The 24,943-nt window shown below is 45.1% G+C and overlaps 1 protein-coding gene across 1 annotated transcript in view; it reads right to left on the minus strand.

The window, feature by feature from the left end:
• Positions 1-281: 281 nt before the first annotated feature.
• LOC135541528 (transketolase-like) overlaps positions 282-24,943 on the minus strand; it is a 37,720-nt gene continuing 13,058 nt past the window's right edge. The window contains exons 9-14 of the mRNA XM_064967840.1: positions 8,523-8,679; positions 7,092-7,222; positions 4,983-5,066; positions 4,512-4,605; positions 3,436-3,558; positions 282-1,793 (exon numbers count right to left, since the gene is read on the minus strand). Of these exons, the coding sequence (XP_064823912.1) occupies positions 1,606-1,793; positions 3,436-3,558; positions 4,512-4,605; positions 4,983-5,066; positions 7,092-7,222; positions 8,523-8,679 (777 nt within the window). The 3' untranslated portion in view covers positions 282-1,605. The remainder of the gene's footprint in view (positions 1,794-3,435; positions 3,559-4,511; positions 4,606-4,982; positions 5,067-7,091; positions 7,223-8,522; positions 8,680-24,943) is intronic.

Genomic DNA, 24,943 nt, shown 5'->3' on the forward strand with positions numbered 1-24,943 from the left:
ATTCAACAGCCCCATGCTATGATTAGATAGTGAAAAAACACACCAAAGCTAATTTACCAACATTTCTGAAAAATGTATATATAGTGTTTTGTCATGAAACTCTTCATATTGTTTTATATTAGTTTAGTAGTCTTATCTATTGAACATGTACCCTTTGGTTAGTCTTCCGTGTACAATAGTCTAATGCAAATGATTTGAATAAGCAAATACACCAACCTGCCTTTCAATAGATCTACACTCTGATATGCATGCACACATACAGAACACACAGATACAAACTCTAGAATTCAAATGCAGAGGGCTTTAATAAATAAAAGTATAAGGTACATACAGAAGTTCAAGTAACGAATGAGGTGTTGTACTAAGTTCACAGTTCAGATGTAACAGCATGCTCCCAACATCCCCATGGCCACAAGCACAGAGACTCTCTCTAATCCAGGGTTAGGATCAATTCACTTCCTGAATTGACTGAATTCAAATGGAATTCACCCCAACCCTACTGTAAGTCCTAGCTGGCCCTGTATCCCTCTCCCCGACCTCCAAGTCAAACTATTTGCTGTAGAGAACACATTGATCCTGCTCCTGTAAATCACTCTGGATAAGAGCATATGCTAAATGACAAAAATGTAAATGGAATAGAAACATTATTGGCATGTTCAGACAGCTCGGGCTAACGTACTTCTTCCTGTTTGCTCATCCAGGTAAAAGGTGTTAATATGGAGTTAGATATCTGCCAAAGGTTGAACGCACAACATTTTGGCAGTTCTCTGACGCCATATGTTTAGCTAGTCTACGCCTGAGCTGTAGAGATGAAAAGAAGTTAATGTGTGCTGTGCTAACACGAGCTGTCCAGTACAAGTTGGGTGTTGTGGTTTAAAGAGACATATGGTTCAAACTGTATAGTCTTTTCACTTCACTGATATTTATGGCCCACATACATTTCTATTTGATTGTCTGTGTTTATTTTTTATTGGACTACGTTCTACAAACATGTCATGGAGACAACACCTAGATTTCACTACCACATGTCATGGAGACGACACCTAGATTTCACTACCACATGCCCCACCCTGTCTTCAGAACTACATCAGAACAATATAAAAGTATTAAAATAGACTGCTGCTGGTTGTTTGGGGTTGAAAATATCAAAGAGGAAGAGTTTAAAAACACATAAGCATCACATAAAGGTACCTGCATTGAGTAACAACATGTACAGTCTTTATTGGATTGTTTGGTATGGAGAATGTCCATCTACACCTGCCAACCGGGTTTGAGGACTAATGACTACCTCTCATTTTAATTTCTAAACTTGACCCTGTGATGACCCATGGTTACCAGGAAGTGGGAGTGGGGTTTTGTGTGTGTGTGTGTGCGCGTGCGTGCGTGCGTGTGTGTGTAATGTATGAGGGAAAAAAAGTGAAATGTGTGACGGTTACGTCAAAATGTACATTCAGCACAAACTCACGTTACTTCAGTAAACACAGGGGTGGACTTTCACAGTGAGGGGGCGAGGTTACCGGGTGGGGTGGTGTCATGTGACATGAAACATTTATCTGAGGGGTGGTAGAATTGGGTTGGGTGGGGCTTAGGCAGGAAGGGGTGGAGCTACTTGGCGTTGGCAGAGCCGCTGAGCATCTTCCTGATGGCCTGGCAAATGGCTTCGCGGTCGATGCCGTAAATCTTGAGCAGCTCGTTGGGCTTGCCGCTGCGGGGAACGTGGGCCACGGCCAGCCGCTGTAGGGTGAAGCCCTGCTCGTTCACCACCGCTGAGCACACTGCCTCCCCCAGACCACCTGAGGAACAGCAACAATACATTCAATACGTGACATGACAAAGGGAAGGGACAGGAAGAACCTTCTCTGCGACAGGGTTATGGTCAATTCATATTCAATTCAGTCAATTTGAAATTCGGTTTCCTTCCCGAAATTTGCTGAATTGAAATGGAATTGACCCCAATCTGAGACACTAGGATTAAGTTGAGCTCAAACACTGACCTCAGGTCAGCTTTGTGTTTATCCCGCTACACTTAAAGGTTATGATTGTGGGTAGATAAGCTGATCCTAGATCAATGCCCACTGCCTAAAGGTTCTACCTGAAGCCACTCATTGCTCATTGGTCATTTGGATGAAGCCATTGATCTATTTCTGTTGCTATGCAAGCCCCTCCCCCATATATTCTCATCCTCTATCTGTCCTTCGTTCTCTGACTCTTTTTCTCCCATGCTATCCCTAGTTTCTCTCCCCTTAGGGAATAGAGAGGGGGGTGCTACTGATTTTGGAAGCCACACATCTTTGGTCCAGTCTGTCCCCTCCCCACCCCCACTCTCATCTCCTCCGGACCTAACCTACACAGACACAGGCTGGGCAGGACTAGGCATGGCTGTCTGTGTTGGACATAGCTGTCTATGTGATATCTGGGTCACAGAAAGCCCCATGGGAACACACTCCACTAAGGAAATCTGACAGCACTCTGCTTCTCCGGCCCTCACACACACACACACACACACACACACACACACACACACACACACACACACACACACACACACACACACACACACACACACACACACACACACACACACACAGTCTCCCTCCTCAGCAAACAAAATACACCAGAACAGAATATATCTCGCCCACCATGACCGTACCTAACACGTGGTGCCTTTCGGGCCAATGAGAACATGCCACTGCATCACGTCTCAGCCACTCAACCAATTGGAACATGCCACCACAACACACCCCAGTGTCTATGGGCCAATGAGAGGACACTGGCTGCATATTCATAAATAAATAATGGCAAAATATTTCAGGTTGCCAGGTTGTAAAGGCCATGCAATATATATGGCTAAAACACTACAATGTGGCTAAACTACATAAAGTACCCTCGAGTGCTGGAGTCTGGTGAAGTGGTTACTTCCTGGTGTTTGGTCCCTCTCTAACCTCCTGGTGTTTGGTCCCTCTCTAACTTCCTAGTGTTTGGTCCCTCTCTAACCTCCTGGTGTTTGTTCCCTCTCTAACTTCCTGGTGTTTGGTCCCTCTCTAACCTCCTGGTGTTTGGTCCCTCTCTAACTTCCTGGTGTTTGGTCCCTCTCTAACCTCCTGGTGTTTGGTCCCTCTCTAACTTCCTGGTGTTTGGTCCCTCTCTAACTTCCTGGTGTTTGGTCCTTCTCTAACTTCCTGGTATTTGGTCCCTCTCTAACTTCCTGGTGTTTGGTCCCTCTCTATCTTCCTGGTGTTTGGTCCCTCTCTAACCTCCTGGTGTTTGGTCCCTCTCTAACCTCCTGGTGTTGGGTCCTTCTCTAACTTCCTGGTGTTTGGTCCCTCTCTAACTTCCTGGTGTTTGGTCCCTCTCTAACTTCCTGGTGTTTGGTCCCTCTCTAACTTCCTGGTGTGTGGTCATAGGAGGTTGAAACACTGGTAAAAAAAAGCGTACCTTCGTAGTAGTGGTCCTCTACAGTGAGGATACGCCCCCTGGTCTGGCGAGCATGCTCAATGATGGTCTTGGAGTCCAGGGGTTTGATGGTGAACGGGTCAATCACCCTGATGAAGATCCTTTCTGGGAAAACAACAAGGTGGAAAACATAGCAGAGGATTGCAGAATTCCCAGGTTTTCCCAGGTTTTTCAGAAATCCTGGTTGGAAGATTCACGGAATTAGAAATTAATAAGCAGGAAAACTGGAATCCTTCAACCAGGATTTTTGGAAAACCTGGAAATGTGTTACTGGAGTTACTGGAATTGTGGATCCTTGAGTAGAGTGTTTCAGTGGAGAAACAATAATAAGACACAGGCAGCTACACAGAGAATGACTCTGAAACATGAACTTTAAATCATTGAGGGAGGGATAAAGCTTTCTAACCTGGATAAACTTGAACATATAGTTGAGAAAGTCTAACACTTATAGGAGAATAAGATGTTGTGCGCCAATGCGAATGAACTGATTGAATTAAATAGCAGCGCATTAGTGCATGGAGCCAATATTAGCGTATGAAGAAAAGAGATAATTTCCCCAGACAGGAGTTCCAAGTATTTCTCCACACCCACATAGTTATATCAGGAGTTCCAAGTATTTCTCCACACCCACATAGTTATATCAGGAGTTCCAGTTTCTCCATAGTTATATCAGGAGTTCCAAGTATTTCTCCACACCCACATAGTTATATCAGGAGTTCCAAGTATTTCTCCACACCCACATAGTTATATCAGGAGTTCCAAGTATTTCTCCACACCCACATAGTTATATCAGGAGTTCCAAGTATTTCTCCACACCCACATAGTTATATCAGGAGTTCCAAGTATTTCTCCACACCCACATAGTTATATCAGGAGTTCCAAGTATTTCTCCACACCCACATAGTTATATCAGGAGTTCCAAGTATTTCTCCACACCCACATAGTTATATCAAGAGTTCCAAGTATTTCTCCACACCCACATAGTTATATCAGGAGTTCCAAGTATTTCTCCACACCCACATAGTTATATCATTGATTTGGCTGTAGTTGTACTGTACCTTTCTTGAGCATCTCAGCTGCAGCCACGGCCTCATGCAGAGTAATCCCAGCTCCGATCACGGTCACCTTGTCCTCCGTACTCTGGTACACCACCTGAGATGAACAGGGAAGGGTTAGCAGCAAGGCTCTAGCACATCTCATACAGCTCTTCCTGCTCGTGACTATTGGATGAGAGATTCATTGTTTATCCTACTAGAAGACAACCCTGTCCGTCTGCAGGCTTGTGTTCCAGCCAGTCAACCACTTGTACTGCATCCATAGTAGAAACTCATTCAGTTGTCAGACAAAACGTTCTCAGTGCGATACAGTAGTTCCTATTATGGATGCTGTACAACTGATTAAACTAATCCTTTTACTAATCATAGCACGTCCTGAAGCAAAATAGAAAACTAAAGTGGTTTAGTCAAGGCTGTGATTAGTCTGTGTAGTTAACGTAATGTAGAACATTTACAGAGCTGAGTGATGCTCACCTTAGCCTGTCCAACATGGAAGTCCTCATTGCTGCTGTAGATGATGGGATTCTCGGGGCGGCTGGTTCTTATGTAGCAAACACCCTAAAAAAAGACAACATAGTACAATGTATATTGGAATTCATTGTAAACAGGTATTATATTGTAGGGTGTAAACACAAAGCCCATCTCCTAGTTTTGGGGTGGTGTGGGAGGTAGAGGGATTACATTAATGTTGGAGGACAAATAACATAATGTAGGAGGGGATGACAAACCAATAGCATTTTGGGAGTATGGAGGTAAGGACCAATAACATTTTGGGAGTATGGAGGTAAGGACCAATAACATTTTGAGGGTATGGAGGTAAGGACCATTAACATTTTGAGGGTTTGGTAATAAGGACCAATAGCATTTTGAGGGTATGGGGATAAGGACCAATAACATTTTGAGGGTATGGGGATAAGGACCAATAACATTTTGAGTGTATGGGGATAAGGACCCATATCTTTTTGGGGGTATGGGGATAAGGACCCATAGCTTTTTGGGGAATGTGGATAAGGACCAATAGCTTTTTGGGGGTATGTGGATAAGACACCATATCTTTTTGGAGGTATGTGGATAAGGACCCATAGCTTTTTGGGGAATGTGGATAAGGACCAAAAGCTTTTTGGGGGTATGGGGATAAGGACCCATAGCTTTTTGGGGAATGTGGATAAGGACCAATAGCTTTTTGGGGGTATGTGGATAAGGACCCATATCTTTTTGGAGGTATGTGGATAAGGACCCATAGCTTTTTGGGGAATGTGGATAAGGACCAATAGCTTTTTGGGGGTATGTGGATAAGGACCCATAGCTTTTTGGAGGTATGTGGATAAGGACCCATAACTTTTTGGGGGTATGTGGATAAGGACCAATAGCTTTTTGGAGGTATGGGGACAAGGACCTATATCTTTTTGGGGGTATGGGGATAAGAACCAATAGCTTTTTGGGAGTATGGGGATAAGGACCAATTGCATTTTGGGAGGTATGGGGATAAGGACCAATATGTTTTGGGAGGTATGGGGTTAAGGACCAATATGTTTTGGGAGGTATGGGGATAAGGACCAATATGTTTTGGGAGGTATGGGGTTAAGGACCAATATGTTTTGGGAGGTATGGGGATAAGGACCAATATGTTTTGGGAGGTATGGGGTTAAGGACCAATATGTTTTGGGAGGTATGGGGATAAGGACCAATATGTTTTGGGAGGTATGGGGTTAAGGACCAATATGTTTTGGGAGGTATGGGGATAAGGACCAATATGTTTTGGGAGGTATGGGGATAAGGACCAATATGTTTTGGGAGGTATGGGGATAAGGACCAATATGTTTTGGGAGGTATGGGGATAAGGACCAATATGTTTTGGGAGGTATGGAGTTAAGGACCAATATGTTTTGGGAGGTATGGGGATAAGGACCAATATGTTTTGGGAGGTATGGGGATAAGGACCAATATGTTTTGGGAGGTATGGGGTTAAGGACCAATATGTTTTGGGAGGTATGGGGTTAAGGACCAATATGTTTTGGGAGGTATGGGGTTAAGGACCAATATGTTTTGGGAGGTATGGGGTTAAGGACCAATATGTTTTGGGAGGTATGGGGATAAGGACCAATATGTTTTGGGAGGTATGGGGTTAAGGACCAATATGTTTTGGGAGGTATGGGGTTAAGGACCAATATGTTTTGGGAGGTATGGGGATAAGGACCAATATGTTTTGGGAGGTATCGGGTTAAGGACCAATATGTTTTGGGAGGTATGGGGATAAGGACCAATATGTTTTGGGAGGTATGGGGTTAAGGACCAATATGTTTTGGGAGGTATGGGGATAAGGACCAATATGTTTTGGGAGGTCTCGGGTTAAGGACCAATATGTTTTGGGAGGTATGGGGATAAGGACCAATATGTTTTGGGAGGTATGGGGTTAAGGACCAATATGTTTTGGGAGGTATGGGGATAAGGACCAATATGTTTTGGGAGGTATGGGGATAAGGACCAATATGTTTTGGGAGGTATCGGGTTAAGGACCAATATGTTTTGGGAGGTATGGGGTTAAGGACCAATAGCATTTTGGTGGAAGGATATAATAAGTACCTTTGTGCTGGCGGCAAGCTCCACTGCCTTTTCAATAGAAACACCATCGCTGGGGTAGAAGATGGTTGCCGTGGGGATGGCCCTAAACATGGCTATGTCTTCTAGACCCATCTGAGATGGCCCGTCCTCTCCTGGAACACACACATACTCACATAGTTAGAATAATTTAATTCCAAAATGTTGTCAAATGTAGCATAAAGCAAACAGTATGTTGTTTTTCAGGGACTTTAGACGTGCTTCATTGAGCGTGCCTGGTGAAAACCACATCCATCCCACACTCCAGGCAGGCTCAACAAAACTTGAATACTATTTCAACCCAATATAAAGCGAAAGGCCTGGTGAACCGACAGACATGCAGGCATATAAGACCAGAAAGGAATGAGGACAATAGGACAGACTGATGGAGAGAGTGGCAGGCAGATGTGCAGACAGACAGTAGGACAGACAGACAGCGGGAGTGGCAGGCAGGTGTGCAGACAAAGTAGGACAGACAGACAGACGGATAGGCAGATTGTCATACAGACAGTAGGACATACAGTAGGACAGAGAGAGTGTCATGCAGGATGGGCAGACAGACAGACATTAGAGCAGACAGTAGGACAGACAGACAGAGAGTGTGGCGGGCAGGTGTGCAGACAGACAGACAGACAGACAGACAGACAGTGGCAGGCAGACAATAGGACATAAAGACAGACAGAGAGAGTGTCATGCAGGTGGGCAGACAGACAGTAGGACAGACAAAGTGGCATGGAGGTGTGCAGACAGACAGTAGGACAGACAGACAGACAGACAGACAGACAGACAGACAGACAGACAGACAGACAGACAGAGAGAGAGAGTGGCAGGCAGGTGTGCAGACAGACAGACAAAGTGGCAGGCAGGTGTGCAGACAGACAAGCAATTAAGTGGCATGCAGACAGACAGACAGACAGACAGACAGACAGACAGACAGACAGACAGGCAGATTGAGAGGGTGGCATGCAGACAGACAGACAGACAGACAGATTGAGAGGGTGGCATGCAGTGTACCTGAGGGACTAACAGAGGAGAGGGATATCAGGTCCTCCGGTGAAGGTGACAGCGTCCAGGACAGACAGGGTCAGGGGTCAGGGAGGGGGAGGAGAGAGGGAGGCTAGGGAACTCAGAGGGTGAAGGAGGAGGTGAGGAGGAAAACACAGAAGTGGAGAGAGAGAAAGAAAAATAGGAACTTGGATCAAGGAGGACGACAGTCACGTTAGGCTTTCAGAACATTTGAGGATGCGTTGACTTGAGGAGCCAATAGAAAGAGTGCAGAGTGAGTGAGGTCAACGGGGGAAAGGGTGGGGTTGTGAGGTAATAGGTTACAGTTCATGGGAGTGATGGTGGGAGGTTGTGTGAGTAGCATGTAGTGAGGGTGTTTGGGGTGGATGAATGGCTGACAGACAGACTCACCAATGGACAGTCCGCAGTGGGAGCCACACAGATTGATGTTGCTCTCTGAGATGGCAGCCATGCGGAGCTGGTCGTAGGCGCGGGTGAAGAAGGAAGCCAGGGTGCTGGCGTACACAACGTTCCTCTCACGGGCAGCGCAACCAGTGGCAACACTCACCTAGAGGGAAAAGGGGAAGAAGGGGTTCCATCATACTATAACAATGGCGGCTGGTGACTTTGGCAAGATAAGTTAGAGCGAATAATGGATGGAAATGATTTTAATGAAGCCAAGGGTGACATCTTCCAAGTCACCGTCTATTCATTTACAAGGGATGCTTCCCAAATGGCCCCATATTCCCTATATAGTGCATTACTTTGTGTGCACCCTGGTTTTAAGTATACTATAAAGGGAATAGGGTGCTATTCAAGACGTAGGCACAAATTCAGGAGGACCATCCTCCTCTTCCTCCCTGGATGAGCCTCCTCTGGAGCCAGGCAGTAAATCTAGTCCCTCTTGAACCCCTCGGGGACATGTCCAGTGACCTCCGCAATTATTGGGACAGTGAAGGATTTTTTATTATTTTGGCTTTATACTCGAAAGGTTTGGGTTTAAAATCAAACAATGACTGGGGGTAAAGTGCAGACTGTCAGCTTTAATTTGAGGGTATTTTCATCCATATCGGCTAAGCCGCTTAGAAATTACAGCACTTTTTGTACATTGTGCCACCATTTTAGGGGACCAAAAGTAATGGGCCAAATTCAGTTATATGTGTATTAAATGTCATTCCTCCAAGACATGCTAACCTCTCACCATTACAATAACAGGAGAGGTTAGTATTTTATATCATACCTACAAGACATGCTAACCTCTCACCATTACAATAACAGGAGAGGTCAGTATTTTATATCATACCTACAAGACATGCTAACCTCTCACCATTACAATAACAGGAGAGGTTAGTATTTTATATCATACCTACAAGACATGCTAACCTCTCATCATTACAATAACAGGAGAGGTTAGTATTTTATATCATACCTACAAGACATGCTAACCTCTCACCATTACAATAACAGGAGAGGTTAGTATTTTATATCATACCTACAAGACATGCTAACCTCTCACCATTACAATAACAGGAGAGGTTAGTATTTTATATCATACCTCCAAGACATGTTAACCTCTCACCATTACAATAACAGGAGAGGTCAGTATTTTATATCATACCTCCAAGACATGTTAACCTCTCACCATTACAATAACAGGAGAGGTTAGTATTTCATATCATACCCCCAAGACATACTAACCTCTCACCATTACAATAACAGGAGAGGTTAGTATTTTATATCATACCTACAAGACATGCTAACCTCTCATCATTACAATAACAGGAGAGGTCAGTATTTTATATCATACCTCCAAGACATGCTAACCTCTCATCATTACAATAACAGGAGAGGTCAGTATTTTATATCATACCTCCAAGACATGCTAACCTCTCATCATTACAATAACAGGAGAGGTCAGTATTTTATATCATACCTCCAAGACATGCTAACCTCTCATCATTACAATAACAGGAGAGGTTAGTATTTTATATCATACCTCCAAGACATGCTAACCTCTCACCATTACAATAACAGGAGAGGTCAGTATTTTATATCATACCTCCAAGACATGCTAACCTCTCACCATTACAATAACAGGAGAGGTTAGTATTTTATATCATTCCTCCAAGACATGCTAACCTCTCACCATTACAATAACAGGAGAGGTCAGTATTTTATATCATACCTCCAAGACATGCTAACCTCTCATCATTACAATAACAGGAGAGGTTAGTATTTTATATCATACCTCCAAGACATGCTAACCTCTCACCATTACAATAACAGGAGAGGTCAGTATTTTATATCATACCTCCAAGACATGCTAACCTCTCACCATTACAATAACAGGAGAGGTTAGTATTTTATATCATTCCTCCAAGACATGCTAACCTCTCACCATTACAATAACAGGAGAGGTCAGTATTTTATATCATACCTACAAGACATGCTAACCTCTCATCATTACAATAACAGGAGAGGTCAGTATTTTATATCATTCCTCCAAGACATGCTAACCTCTCACCATTACAACAACAGGAGAGGTCAGTATTTTATATCATACCTCCAAGACATGCTAACCTCTCACCATTACAACAACAGGAGAGGTTAACATTTCTGGGGGGGGTATGATATTTGTGCGTCTGTACTTTTTCACTCATAATTATTCACGATTCAGTCAGAATTATCCATAGCATCCACATTAATGTAGAAGTATTTAGAAACATATTATATTCTTATTAACAATTAAATTGACTCCAAAATGACACAATACATTATTTACCATTAATTTCTATTGGCCACAAAATTGTCTGAAACCAAAACAAACAGCAAATGCATTCAACAAATTTGTAGAGTCGCAAGCTTGATGCAGTCATTGCATGCTATGAATATAGGAATAAATACTAAACTTTGTTACACATTTAATACACATGCAATCCGCCCAATCCCCCACCATTAATTTCTCCTTCACCCAAATCTAGATTGCTAATGTTCTGAAAGAGCTGCAAAATCTGGACCCGTAAAAAATCAGCTGGGTTAGACAATCTGGACCCTCTCTTTCCAATCAAATCAAATCAAAATCAAATCAAATTTATTTGTCACATACACATGGTTAGCAGATGTTAATGCGAGTGTAGCGAAATGCTTGTGCTTCTAGTTCTGACAATGCAGTAATAACCAACAAGTAATCTAACTAACAATTCCTAAACTACTGTCTTATACACAGTGTAAGGGGATAAAGAATATGTACATAAGGATATATGAATAAGTGATGGTACAGAGCAGCATAGGCAAGATACAGTAGATGGTATCGAGTACAGTATATACATATGAGATGAGTATGTAAACAAAGTGGCATAGTTAAAGTGGCTAGTGATACATGTATTACATAAGGATGCAGTCGATGATATAGAGTACAGTATATACGTATGCATATGAGATGAATAATGTAGGGTAAGTAACATTATATAAGGTAGCATTGTTTAAAGTGGCTAGTGATATATTTACATCATTTCCCATCAATTCCCATTATTAAAGTGGCTGGAGTTGAGTCAGTGTCAGTGTGTTGGCAGCAGCCACTCAATGTTAGTGGTGGCTGTTTAACAGTCTGATGGCCTTGAGATAGAAGCTGTTTTTCAGTCTCTCGGTCCCAGCTTTGATGCACCTGTACTGACCTCGCCTTCTGGATGATAGCGGGGTGAACAGGCAGTGGCTCGGGTGGTTGATGTCCTTGATGATCTTTATGGCCTTCCTGTAACATTGGGTGGTGTAGGTGTCCTGGAGGGCAGGTAGTTTGCCCCCGGTGATGCGTTGTGCAGACCTCACTACCCTCTAGAGAGCTTTCCATACCAGGCGGTGATACAGCCCGCCAGGATGCTCTCGATTGTGCATCTGTAGAAGTTTGTGAGTGCTTTTGGTGACAAGCCGAATTTCTTCAGCCTCCTGAGGTTGAAGAGGCGCTGCTGCTCCTTCTTCACGATGCTGTCTGTGTGAATGGACCAATTCAGTTTGTCTGTGATGTGTATGCCGTGGAACTTAAAACTTGCTATTTTCTCCACCACTGTTCCATCGATGTGGATAGGGGGGTGTTCCCTCTGCTGTTTCCTGAAGTCCACAATCATCTCCTTAGTTTTGTTGACGTTGAGTGTGAGGTTATTTTCCTGACACCACACTCTGAGGGCCCTCACCTCCTCCCTGTAGGCCGTCTCGTCGTTGTTGGTAATCAAGCCTACCACTGTTGTGTCGTCCGCAAACTTGATGATTGAGTTGGAGGCGTGCGTGGCCACGCAGTCGTGGGTGAACAGGGAGTACAGGAGAGGGCTCAGAACGCACCCTTGTGGGGCCCCAGTGTTGAGGATCAGCGGGGAGGAGATGTTGTTACCTACCCTCACCACCTAGGGGCGGCCCGTCAGGAAGTCCAGTACCCAGTTGCACAGGGCGGGGTCGAGACCCAGGGTCTCGAGCTTGATGACAATGGTGGCCCTCTTGAAGCATGTGGGAACAGCAGACTGATATAGGGATTGATTGAATATGTCCGTAAACACACCAGCCAGCTGGTCTGCGCATGCTCTGAGGGCGCGACTGTTGATGCCGTCTGGGCCTGCAGCCTTGCGAGGGTTAACACGTTTAAATGTTTTACTCACCTCGGCTGCAGTGAAGGAGAGACCGCATTTTTCCGTTGCAGGCAGTGTCAGTGGCACTGTATTGTCCTCAAAGTGGGCAAAAAGTTATTTAGTCTGCCTGGGAGCAAGACATCCTGGTCCGTGACTGGGCTGGATTTCTTCCTGTAGTCCGTGATTGACTGTAGACCCTGCCACATGCCTCTTGTGTCTGAGCCGTTGAATTGGGATTCTACTTTGTCTCTGTACTGACGCTTAGCTTGTTTGATAGCCTTACGGAGGGAATAGCTGCATTGTTTGTATTCAGTCATGTTTCCAGACACCTTGCCCTGATTGAAAGCAGTGGTTCGCGCTTTCAGTTTCACGCGAATGCTGCCATCAATCCAAGGTTTCTGGTTAGGGAATGTTTTAATCGTTGCTATGGGAACGACATCTTCAACGCACGTTCTAATGAACTCGCACACCGAATCAGCGTATTCGTCAATGTTGTTATTTGACGCAATACGAAACATGTCCCAGTCCACGTGATGGAAGCAGTCTTGGAGTGTGGAGTCAGCTTGGTCGGACCAGCGTTGGACAGACCTCAGCGTGGGAGCTTCTTTTTTTAGCTTTTGTCTGTAGGCAGGTATCAGCAAAATGGAGCCGTGGTCAGCTTTTCCGAAATTGTTACAACCCCTATTACTAGCCTATTCAACCTCTCTTTCGTATCGTCTGAAATTGCCAAAGATTGGAAATCTGCCACGGTCATCCCCCTCTTCAAAGGGGGTGACACTAGACCCAAACTGCTACAGACCTATATCTATCCTGCCCTGCCTTTCTAAGGTCTAAAGTCGAAAGCCAAGTTAACAGATTACTGACCATTTCGAATCCCACCATACCTTCTCCGCTATGCAATCTGGTTTCAGAGCTGGTCATGGTTGCACCTCAGCCACACTCAAGGTCCTAAACGATATCATAACCGCCATCGATAAGAGACATTACTGTGCAGCCGTATTCATCGACCTGGCCAAAGCTTTTGACTCTGTCAATCACCACATTCTAATTGGCAGACTCAACAGCCTTGGTTTCTCAAATGACGGCCTCATCTGGTTCACCAACTACTTCTCTGACAGAGTTCAATGTGTCAAATCAGAGGGCCTGTTGTCTGGACCTCTGGCGGTCTCTATGGGGGTGTCACAGGGTTCATCCTCGGTCCGACTCTCTTCTCTGTGTACATCAATGATGTTGCTCTTGCTGCTGGTGATTCTCTGATACACCTCTACGCAGACGACACCATTCTGTATACTTCTGGCCCCTCTTTGGACACTGTGTTAACTAACCTCCAGACGAGCTTCAATGCCTTACAACTCTCCTTCTGTGGCCTCCAACTGCTCTTAAATGCAAGTAAAACACTTTTCATCCGATCACTGCCCACACCTGCCTGCCCACCCAGTATCACTACTCTGGATGGTTCTTACTTAGAATATGTGGACAAGTACAAATATCTAGGTGTCTGGTCAGACTGTAAACTCTCCTTCCAGACTCAAATTAAGCATCTCCAATCCAAAATTAAATCTAGAATCGGCTTCCTATTTTGCAACAAAGCATCCTTCACTCATACTGCCGACCCTCGACTTCAGCAATGTAATTTCCAAAATAGCCCCCAACACTCTACTCAACAAATTGGATGCAGTCTATCACAGTGCCATCTGTTTTGTCACCAAAGCCCCATATACTACCCACCACTGCGACCTGTACGCTCTCGTTGGCTGGCCCTCGCTTAATACTCGTCACCAAACCCACTGGCTTCAGGTCATCTACAAGTCTCTGATAGGTAAGGCCCCGCCTTATCTCAGCTCACTGGTCACCATAGCAGCACCCACCTGTAGCACACGCTCCAGCAGGTATATCTCTCTAGTCACCCCCAAAGCCAATTCCTCCTTTGGCCGCCTTTCCTTCCAGTTCTCTGCTGCCAATGACTGGAATGAATTGCAAAAATCACTGAAGCTGGAGACTCTTACCTCCCTCACTAGCTTTAAGCACCAGCTGTCTGAGTAGCTCACAGATCACTGCACCTGTACATAGCCCATCTGTAAATAGCCCATCCAACTACCTCATCCCAATACTTTATTTATTTATCTTGCTCGTTTACACCCCAGTCTCTATACTTGCACATTCATATTCTGCACATCAATCACTTTAGTGTCTAATTGGTATATTGTAATTACTTCGCCACCATGGCCTACTTATTGCCTTACCTCCCTTTTCTTACCTCATTTGCACACACTGTATATAGATTTTCTTCAACTGTATAATTGACTGTATGTTTTGTTTATTCCATGTGTAACTCTGTGTTGTTGTATGTGTCGAACTGCTTTGCTTTATCTTGGCCAGGTCGCAGTTGTAAATGAGAACTTGTTCTCAACTTGCCTACCTGGCTAAATAAAGGTGAAATAAAAAATAAATAAAAATAAAAGTGAATTTGTCCCAATACTTTTGTTCCCCTAAAATGGGGGGACTATGTACAGAAAGTGCTGTCATTTCTAAACAGTTCACCCAATATGATTGAAAATACCCTCAACTTTAAGCTGCCAGTCCTCACTTGAACCTTGAACCTTTAACCCCAGTCATTGTTTTATTTAACATCCAAACTTTTGGGGTATAGAGCCAAAAAAATCACTCTCTGTCCCAATAATTACAGAGGGCACTGTACTTCCTTTGTATGGTGGTCCTGCACCTGCAGAGTCTTAGACATGTAGGAAGATACTGAACACAAATCAGCTGCAGATACAGTACTTCTGAAGTTCAGCAGAACCACAGAATTACATAGAACAATATTTATTACTGTACTAAATATTTATTTATTTATTATTTTATTTATTTTATTACTGTACTAACAATAAATATTGTTCTATGTAATTCTGTGGTTCTGCTGAACTTCAGAAGTACTGTATCTGCAGCTGATTTGTGATCAGTATCTTCCTACATGTCTAAGACTCTGCAGGTGCAGGACCACCATACAAATGAAGTACAGTAATCTATTACCTGAGGATCCAAAGGGTCAAGTGAGGTCTCCATGGGAACGACAACTGCTGAGCCAATCACAATCAAAGGTACATGCCTCCAGAAGTTATGTAAAAGTCAGTGAGAAGTCAGTCAGTCCAAAAGCACAGGAGCTTACGGTACCATATGTGAGGAATCACTCTCATGCATTTCATTTCCTGTTTCCTGTCTCCAGAGCCCTCCCCGATCCCCCTGCTCCTCTCCTCAATGTAATATGGACTCATTCATATTCTATAGCAGTACCAAACAGAGGTACTATTATCCCATGTCCCTATTCTCCACTACTTTGAATCTGGTCAAAGAGAACAGAACTCCTGTTATTGACCCCTGAAATTGTATAGAAGAAAATTTAATTTGTCTACTTTTCTGTATCTCTCTTCGCAACATATATTTTTTATTTATTTTCTGTTTACCAAAAACAGTGGCGGGGTGGCCACTGTGTAATTATTTGAATTGCAGCTTGCCCCTTTGATACAGCATTCACAAACACATGACATAATGCAGTCATAAATCAGTCATAACATTAACACCAGTGCCTCTCTGATTTGCTCATGCTTCTCTTATCAATATTAATGATTCCTCATTAGAGAATCTGTCTGTCTCATTTGAACCTGTCATTCTGGCTCTTTTCTGCACATCGTCTTTATGATAATAGTCAAGCAGCCAGCAAGCCAGCCCGTCAGTCAACCAGTCAGTCAGTCAGCCCGCCAGTCAACCAGTCAGTCAGTCAGCCCGTCAGTCAACCAGTCAGTCAGTCAGTCAGCCCGTCAGTCAACCAGTCAGTCAGTCAGCCTGTCAGTTAGCCAGTCAGCCAGGCAGTCCCCTACCCAGTCAGTCAGTCAGCCAGTCTGCCAGTCACCCAGTCCGTCAGCCAGTAAACCAGTCCGCCAGTCAGTCAGTCACCCAGTCAGTCAGTGAGATCAGCCAGACGGCCACACCCACCCTCCTCTCTGGTTAATATTTCACCTCTCAGCTCAGCATGACTGACTTGTTACAACGGCTGATCAAACACAGCCCTGACCTACATCTGAACAGGCTACCATGAGGAACCAGACAAATGGCCAGGCATCTACTGTATACGGTACAGCCAGGCCTGAACGGCTGGCTCTTCCAAAATGTTAATGTACGGGCAGATTGCAATGAGAGGGTGAAATAAGTGGGGAGGGGAGAGAGAGAAACAGAAAGATACATTGACATTTAAAAATATATATATATATATATATATATATTTTAAACTTCAGTTTATTTAGTAAATACTTTGTTAACACGTATTTTTCTTAAAACTGCGTTGTTGGTTAAGGGCTTGTATGTAAGCATTTCACTGTAATGTCTACACCTGTTGTGTTCGGCGCATGTGACAAATACAATTAGATTTGATTTGGTTTTGATTTGAAAGAAAGAGACCTACAAAGACACAGATAGAAAGAGAGAAATAAACAGAAAGCGAGTGGTGGGCAGTATACTGTATGAGAGGATGCAGAGCCAGCTGTGTGTAGGGAGGGAGGGAGCATGGCGAGGCATCGGAGGAATGGCGGGAGGGAGGGAGGGAGGGAGGGAGCATGGCATACTGTAAGTAGGTCATGTCGCAGCCTCTCTGCCTCTCTCTACAGTCCCAGTGTTACATTATGGATGGACCCACATCTCAGCCTCTCTCTACAGTCCCAGTGTTACATTATGGATGGACCCACATCTCAGCCTCTTTCTACAGTCCCAGTCTTACATTATGGATGGACACACATCTCTGCCTCTTTCTACAGTCCCAGTGTTACATTATGGATGGACCCACATCTCAGCCTCTTTCTACAGTCCCAGTGTTACATTATGGATGGACACACATCTCTGCCTCTCTCTACAGTCCCTGTGTTACATTATGGATGGACCCACATCTCAGCCTCTTTCTACAGTCCCAGTGTTACATTATGGATGGACACACATCTCTGCCTCTCTCTACAGTCCCAGTGTTACATTATGGATGGACCCACATCTCAGCCTCTTTCTACAGTCCCAGTGTTACATTATGGATGGACCCACATCTCAGCCTCTCTGCCTCTCTCTACAGTCCCAGTGTTACATTATGGATGGACCCACATCTCAGCCTCTTTCTACAGTCCCAGTGTTACATTATGGATGGACCCACATCTCAGCCCCTTTCTACAGTCCCAGTGTTACATTATGGATGGACCCACATCTCAGCCTCTCTGCCTCTCTACAGTCCCATTGTTACATTATGGATGAACCCACATCTCAGCCTCTTTCTACAGTCCCAGTGTTACATTATGGATGGACCCATATCTCAGCCTCTCTGCCTCTCTCTACAGTCCCAGTGTTACATTATGGATGGACCCACATCTCAGCCTCTCTGCCTCTCTCTACAGTCCCAGTGTTACATTATGGATGGACCCACATCTCAGCCTCTCTGCCTCTCTCTACAGTCCCAGTGTTACATTATGGATGGACCCACATCTCAGCCTCTTTCTACAGTCCCAGTGTTACATTATGGATGGACCCACATCTCAGCCCCTTTCTACAGTCCCAGTGTTACATTATGGATGGACCCACATCTCAGCCTCTCTGCCTCTCTACAGTCCCATTGTTACATTATGGATGAACCCACATCTCAGCCTCTTTCTACAGTCCCAGTGTTACATTATGGATGGACCCACATCTCAGCCTCTCTGCCTCTCTCTACAGTCCCAGTGTTACATTATGGATGGACCCACATCTCAGCCTCTCTGCCTCTCTCTACAGTCCCAGTGTTACATTATGGATGGACCCACATCTCAGCCTCTCTGCCTCTCTCTACAGTCCCAGTGTTACATTATGGATGGACCCACATCTCAGCCTCTCTGCCTCTCTACAGTCCCAGTGTTACATTATGGATGGACCCACATCTCAGCCTCTTTCTACAGTCCCAATGTTACATTATGGATGGACCCACATCTCAGCCTCTCTGCCTCTCTACAGTCCCAGTGTTACATTATGGATGGACCCACATCTCAGCCTCTTTCTACAGTCCCAATGTTACATTATGGATTGACCCACATCTCAGCCTCTCTGCCTCTCTCTACAGTCCCAGTGTTACATTATGGATGGACCCACATCTCAGCCTCTTTCTACAGTCCCAGTGTTACATTATGGATGGACCCACATCTCAGCCTCTCTGCCTCTCTCTACAGTACCAGTGTTACATTATGGATGGACCCACATCTCAGCCTCTCTGCCTCTCTCTACAGTCCCAGTGTTACATTATGGATGGACCCACATCTCAGCCTCTCTGCCTCTCTCTACAGTCCTAGTGTTACATTATGGATTGACCCACATCTCAGCCTCTCTGCCTCTCTCTACAGTCCCAGTGTTACATTATGGATGGACCCACATCTCAGCCTCTCTCTACAGTCCCAGTGTTACATTATGGATGGACCCACATCTCAGCCTCTCTCTACAGTCCCAGTGTTACATTATGGATGGACCCACATCTCAGCCTCTTTCTACAGTCCCAGTGTTACATTATGGATGGACCCACATCTCAGCCTCTTTCTACAGTCCCAGTGTTACATTATGGATGGACCCACATCTCAGCCTCTCTGCCTCTTTCTACAGTCCCAGTGTTACATTATGGATGGACCCACATCTCAGCCTCTCTGCCTCTCTCTACAGTACCAATGTTACATTATGGATGGACCCACATCTCAGCCTCTTTCTACAGTCCCAGTGTTACATTATGGATTGACCCACATCTCAGCCTCTCTGCCTCTCTCTACAGTCCCAGTGTTACATTATGGATGGACCCACATCTCAGCCTCTTTCTACAGTCCCAGTGTTACATTATGGATGGACCCACATCTCAGCCTCTCTGCCTCTCTCTACAGTCCCAGTGTTACATTATGGATGGACCCACATCTCAGCCTCTCTGCCTCTCTCTACAGTCCCAGTGTTACATTATGGATGGACCCACATCTCAGCCTCTCTCTACAGTCCCAGTGTTACATTATGGATGGACCCACATCTCAGCCTCTCTCTACAGTCCCAGTGTTACATTATGGATGGACCCACATCTACATTTACATTTACATTTAAGTCATTTAGCAGACGCTCTTATCCAGAGCGACTTACAAATTGGTGAATTCACCTTCTGACATCCAGTGGAACAGCCACTTTACAATAGTGCATCTAAATCATTAAGGGGGAGGGGGGATGGAAGGATTACTTATCCTATCCTAGGTATTCCTTGAAGAGGTGGGGTTTCAGGTGTCTCCGGAAGGTGGTGATTGACTCCGCTGTCCTGGCGTCGTGTTAGGGAGTTTGTTCCACCATTGGGGGGACCAGAGCAGCCTCTCTGAACAGTTTTGACTGGGCTGAGCGGGGAACATCTCAGCTTCCTCAGTGGTAGGGAGGACCCACATCAGGCCAGAGGTGGATGAACGCAGTGCCCTTGTTTGGGTGTAGGGCCTGATCAGAGCCTGGAGGTACTGCGGTGCCGTTCCCCTCCGTTCACCTCTCAGCCTCTTTCTACAGTCCCAGTGTTACATTATGGATGGACCCACATCTCAGCCTCTCTGCCTCTCTCTACAGTCCCAGTGTTACATTATGGATGGACCCACATCTCAGCCTCTCTGCCTCTCTCTACAGTCCCAGTGTTACATTATGGATGGACCCACATCTCAGCCTATTTCTACAGTCCCAGTGTTACATTATGGATGGACCCACATCTCAGCCTCTCTGCCTCTCTCTACTGTCCCAGTGTTACATTATGGGTGGACCACATCTCAGCCTCTCTGCCTCTCTCTACAGTCCCAGTGTTACATTATGGATGGACTCACATCTCAGCCTCTCTGCCTCTCCCTACAGTCCCAGTGTTACATTATGGATGGACCCACATCTCAGCCTCTCTGCCTCTCTCTACAGTACCAGTGTTACATTATGGATGGACCCACATCTCAGCCTCTTTCTACAGTCCCAGTGTTACATTATGGATGGACTCACATCTCAGCCTCTCTGCCTCTCTCTACAGTCCCAGTGTTACATTATGGATGGACCCACATCTCAGCCTCTCTCTACAGTCCCAGTGTTACATTATGGATGGACCCACATCTCAGCCTCTTTCTACAGTCCCAGTGTTACATTATGGATGGACCCACATCTCAGCCTCTCTCTACAGTCTCAGTGTTACATTATGGATGGACCCACATCTCAGTCTCTCTGCCTCTCTCTACAGTCCCAGTGTTACATTATGGATGGACCCACATCTCAGCCTCTCTGCCTCTCTCTACAGTCCCAGTGTTACATTATGGATGGACCCACATGTCAGCCTCTCTGCCTCTCTCTACAGTCCCAGTGTTACATTATGCATGGACCCACATCTCAGCCTCTCTGCCTCTCTCTACAGTCCCAGTGTTACATTATGGATGGACCCACATCTCAGCCTCTCTGCCTCTCTCTACAGTCCCAGTGTTACATTATGGATGGACCCACATGTCAGCCTCTCTGCCTCTCTCTACAGTCCCAGTGTTACATTATGGATGGACCCACATCTCAGCCTCTCTGCCTCTCTCTACAGTCCCAGTGTTACATTATGGATGGACCCACATCTCAGCCTCTTTCTACAGTCCCAGTGTTACATTATGGATGGACCCACATCTCAGCCTCTCTGCCTCTCTCTACAGTCCCAGTGTTACATTATGGATGGACCCACATCTCAGCCTCTCTCTACAGTCCCAGTGTTACATTATGGATGGACCCACATCTCAGCCTCTTTCTACAGTCCCAGTGTTACATTATGGATGGACCCACATCTCAGCCTCTTTCTACAGTCCCAGTGTTACATTATGGATGGACACACATCTCTGCCTCTTTCTACAGTCCCAGTGTTACATTATGGATGGACCCACATCTCAGCCTCTCTGCCTCTCTCTACAGTACCAGTGTTACATTATGGATGGACCCACATCTCAGCCTCTTTCTATAGTCCCAGTGTTACATTATGGATGGACCCACACCTCAGCCTCTCTGCCTCTCTCTACAGTCCCAGTGTTACATTATGGATGGACCCACATCTCAGCCTCTTTCTACAGTCCCAGTGTTACATTATGGATGGACCCACATCTCAGCCTCTTTCTACAGTCCCAGTGTTACATTATGGATGGACCCACATCTCAGCCTCTCTGCCTCTCTCTACAGTCCCAGTGTTACATTATGGATGGACCCACATCTCAGACTCTTTCTACAGTCCCAGTGTTACATTATGGATGGACCCACATCTCAGCCTCTCTCTACAGTCCCAGTGTTACATTATGGATGGACCCACATCTCAGCCTCTCTGCCTCTTTCTACAGTCCTAGTGTTACATTATGGATGGACCCACATCTCAGACTCTCTGCCTCTCTCTACAGTCCCAGTGTTACATTATGGATGGACCCACATCTCAGCCTCTTTCTACAGTCCCAGTGTTACATTATGGATGGACCCACATCTCAGACTCTCTGCCTCTCTCTACAGTCCCAGTGTTACATTATGGATGTACCCTCATCTCAGCCTCTTTCTACAGTCCCAGTGTTACATTATGGATGGACCCACATCTCAGCCTCTCTGCCTCTTTCTACAGTCCCAGTGTTACATTATGGATGGACCCACATCTCAGCCCCTCTGCCTCTCCCTACAGTCCCAGTGTTACATTATGGATGGACCTACATGCATTATTCACCATACCAGCCTCAGTAACACAGAGAGAGAACATTTTTTGATTCAGGCAATCAGACCTTAAAAAAGTGTATTTCATGAGAAAGGACTGTGAAGAGAAGTCTAAAAAAGCCCACATATCTCCCACCTCAACCAGGCTAGAGCAAATGCTCAAAGGATCTAAAAGATTTAAAATAATATTCAAACTCGGGTCTGGGGACAGGGCATTCTGTTCAAACCCAGGTCTGGGGACAGGGCATTCTGTTCAAACCCAGGTCTGGGGACAGGGCATTCTGTTCAAACCCAGGTCTGGGGACAGGGCATTCTGTTCAAACCCAGGTCTGGGGACAGGGCATTCTGTTCAAACCCAGGTCTGGGGACAGGGCATTCTGTTCAAACCCAGGTCTGGGGACAGGGCATTCTGTTCAAACCCAGGTCTGGGGACAGGGCATTCTGTTCAAACCCAGGTCTGGGGACAGGGCATTCTGTTCAAACCCAGGTCTGGGGACAGGGCATTCTGTTAAGCATCAGAGAGAGAGACGTAAGTAGAGGAGAGAGGAGAGCTAACCTGAGCCACAAAATGAGTTTGAGTTTATTTTTATTTTTACAGGGACAGTGTACATTAATCAACGTTTCGGTAAAAGTGCCGGTTTTAGCCAGCCGGCTAATTTTCAACCACAGTCCCTGGGCAGGTTATTAAAAACAATTACAATATAGACAATAGCAACATAGAACAAGCAAGACATAGCAACATAGGACAAGCAAGACGTAGCTAACAGACAGAGCAACATAGAGCAAAAAGCAGCAAGACAAAATTCATAAAAGCAACAAAGTGTTTCCACACCTCACAAGCTACAGACAACAGACAACATGGAAAGCGGCAACACACAGCTAGGGACCATGTTCACAAATCTGATTGACCTTTAGCCATGTCTTCAAGCATTTTGTGAAAGTGTGATATGTGGTGCAGTTATGTGTGTCTGATGGCAGTGTATTCCAGACATGGGAAGCTCTCACAGAGAATGCAGATTTACTAAAGGTGCTTTTCCTTAGGGGAACTATACAGTCACCTCTCATGGCAGACCTTGTGGATCTGCTGCCATATGTCTGGGTTTTCTGTTTAACAAAAATATTGAGTGGAGGGGGAGCCAGGCCATTAAGGATCTTGAATACAAGACATGCGTCAGTATATTGCACAAGATTTTCCCAACTCAAGAGCTCATGCTTTCTAAGGATGTGACAATGATGATGGCTATTGGGCTTCATATCAAGCACATTGAGAGCCTGTTTGTAGACAGACTGAATAGGTTTTAATGTTGTACAGCAAGCTTGGGCCCAACTAGTCAAGCAGTATGTTAAGTGGGGGAGTATCATAGAGTTGAAGTACAGTTTTGCTACCTCTGTAGTCAAACAATTTCGTATAAATCGGAAATTAGCTAGGTTGAATTTAGTTATTTGAATGACCTTTTTCACATGCTTTTTAAAAGAGAGGTTGGAATCAAGTATGATGCCAAGGTACTTAAAATCGGATACCACCTGGAGCTTCTCCCCTGACACATAGACATCTGGCTCAGTAGCATCTGTTGCCCTCTTTGTGAAGAACATGCAAACAGTTTTTTTCACATTGAGATGCAAACACGAGTCACTGAGCCACTTTGTAACCTGGACCATTACAGTAGTGAGTTCTTGTGCAGCTTGTTGTTTGCTCTTTGCATGCACATATATCACTGTATCATCTGCATACATTTGAACTTCAGACCCAGTACAGACAGAAGGCAGATCATTAATGTACAGGCTGAACAGGAGGGGCCCCAGTATTGACCCTTGGGGCACGCCCACATCATAGCTACGATAGGGCGACAGCTCATTGCTCACTCTGACACACTGAGTTCTGCCTTCAAGGTATGATTTCATCCATCTCAAGGCATCAGGGGAAAAGTTGAACTTTGACAATTTTGTGATGAGAATCTCATGGTTAACAGTATCAAAAGCCTTCCTTAGGTCCAGAAACACAGCCCCAACAGCACCCCCTTTGTCCATCTTGGACTTCACATTTTCCAGAAAAAAGCAGTTGGCCGTTTCTGTGGAGTGTTTCGCTCTGAAGCCAAACTGCATGTTGTGTAATGTGAAGGGGCTGTTGTTGAGGTGGGCAATCAGTTGTTCTGCTACACACTTTTCAACAACCTTTGACACCACAGGTAGTATACTAATGGGCCTGTAGTTACTCACGTCAGCAGGGTCGCCTGATTTAAAGATGGCCGTTATTATGGCCGAATTCCATACCCTTGGAAACACACCGAGACCAATAGATGTGTTGGTGACCTTAGTAATGGGGCCAATGAGTGACTCTTTGTAGTTTGTAAGAAAGGTAGAGTCCATCCCAAACACATCTTTGGCTTTAGAGTTCTTTAGTGAGCTAATCACCTTGTTCACCTTTGACTCAGAAACCTCCCTTATGATGAAGACAGGTTGAGTGTCATTCACTAGCACTGAGCC

Source organism: Oncorhynchus masou, chromosome 6, assembly GCF_036934945.1.
Source record: "Oncorhynchus masou masou isolate Uvic2021 chromosome 6, UVic_Omas_1.1, whole genome shotgun sequence".
NCBI classification, from domain to species: Eukaryota; Metazoa; Chordata; class Actinopteri; order Salmoniformes; family Salmonidae; genus Oncorhynchus; species Oncorhynchus masou.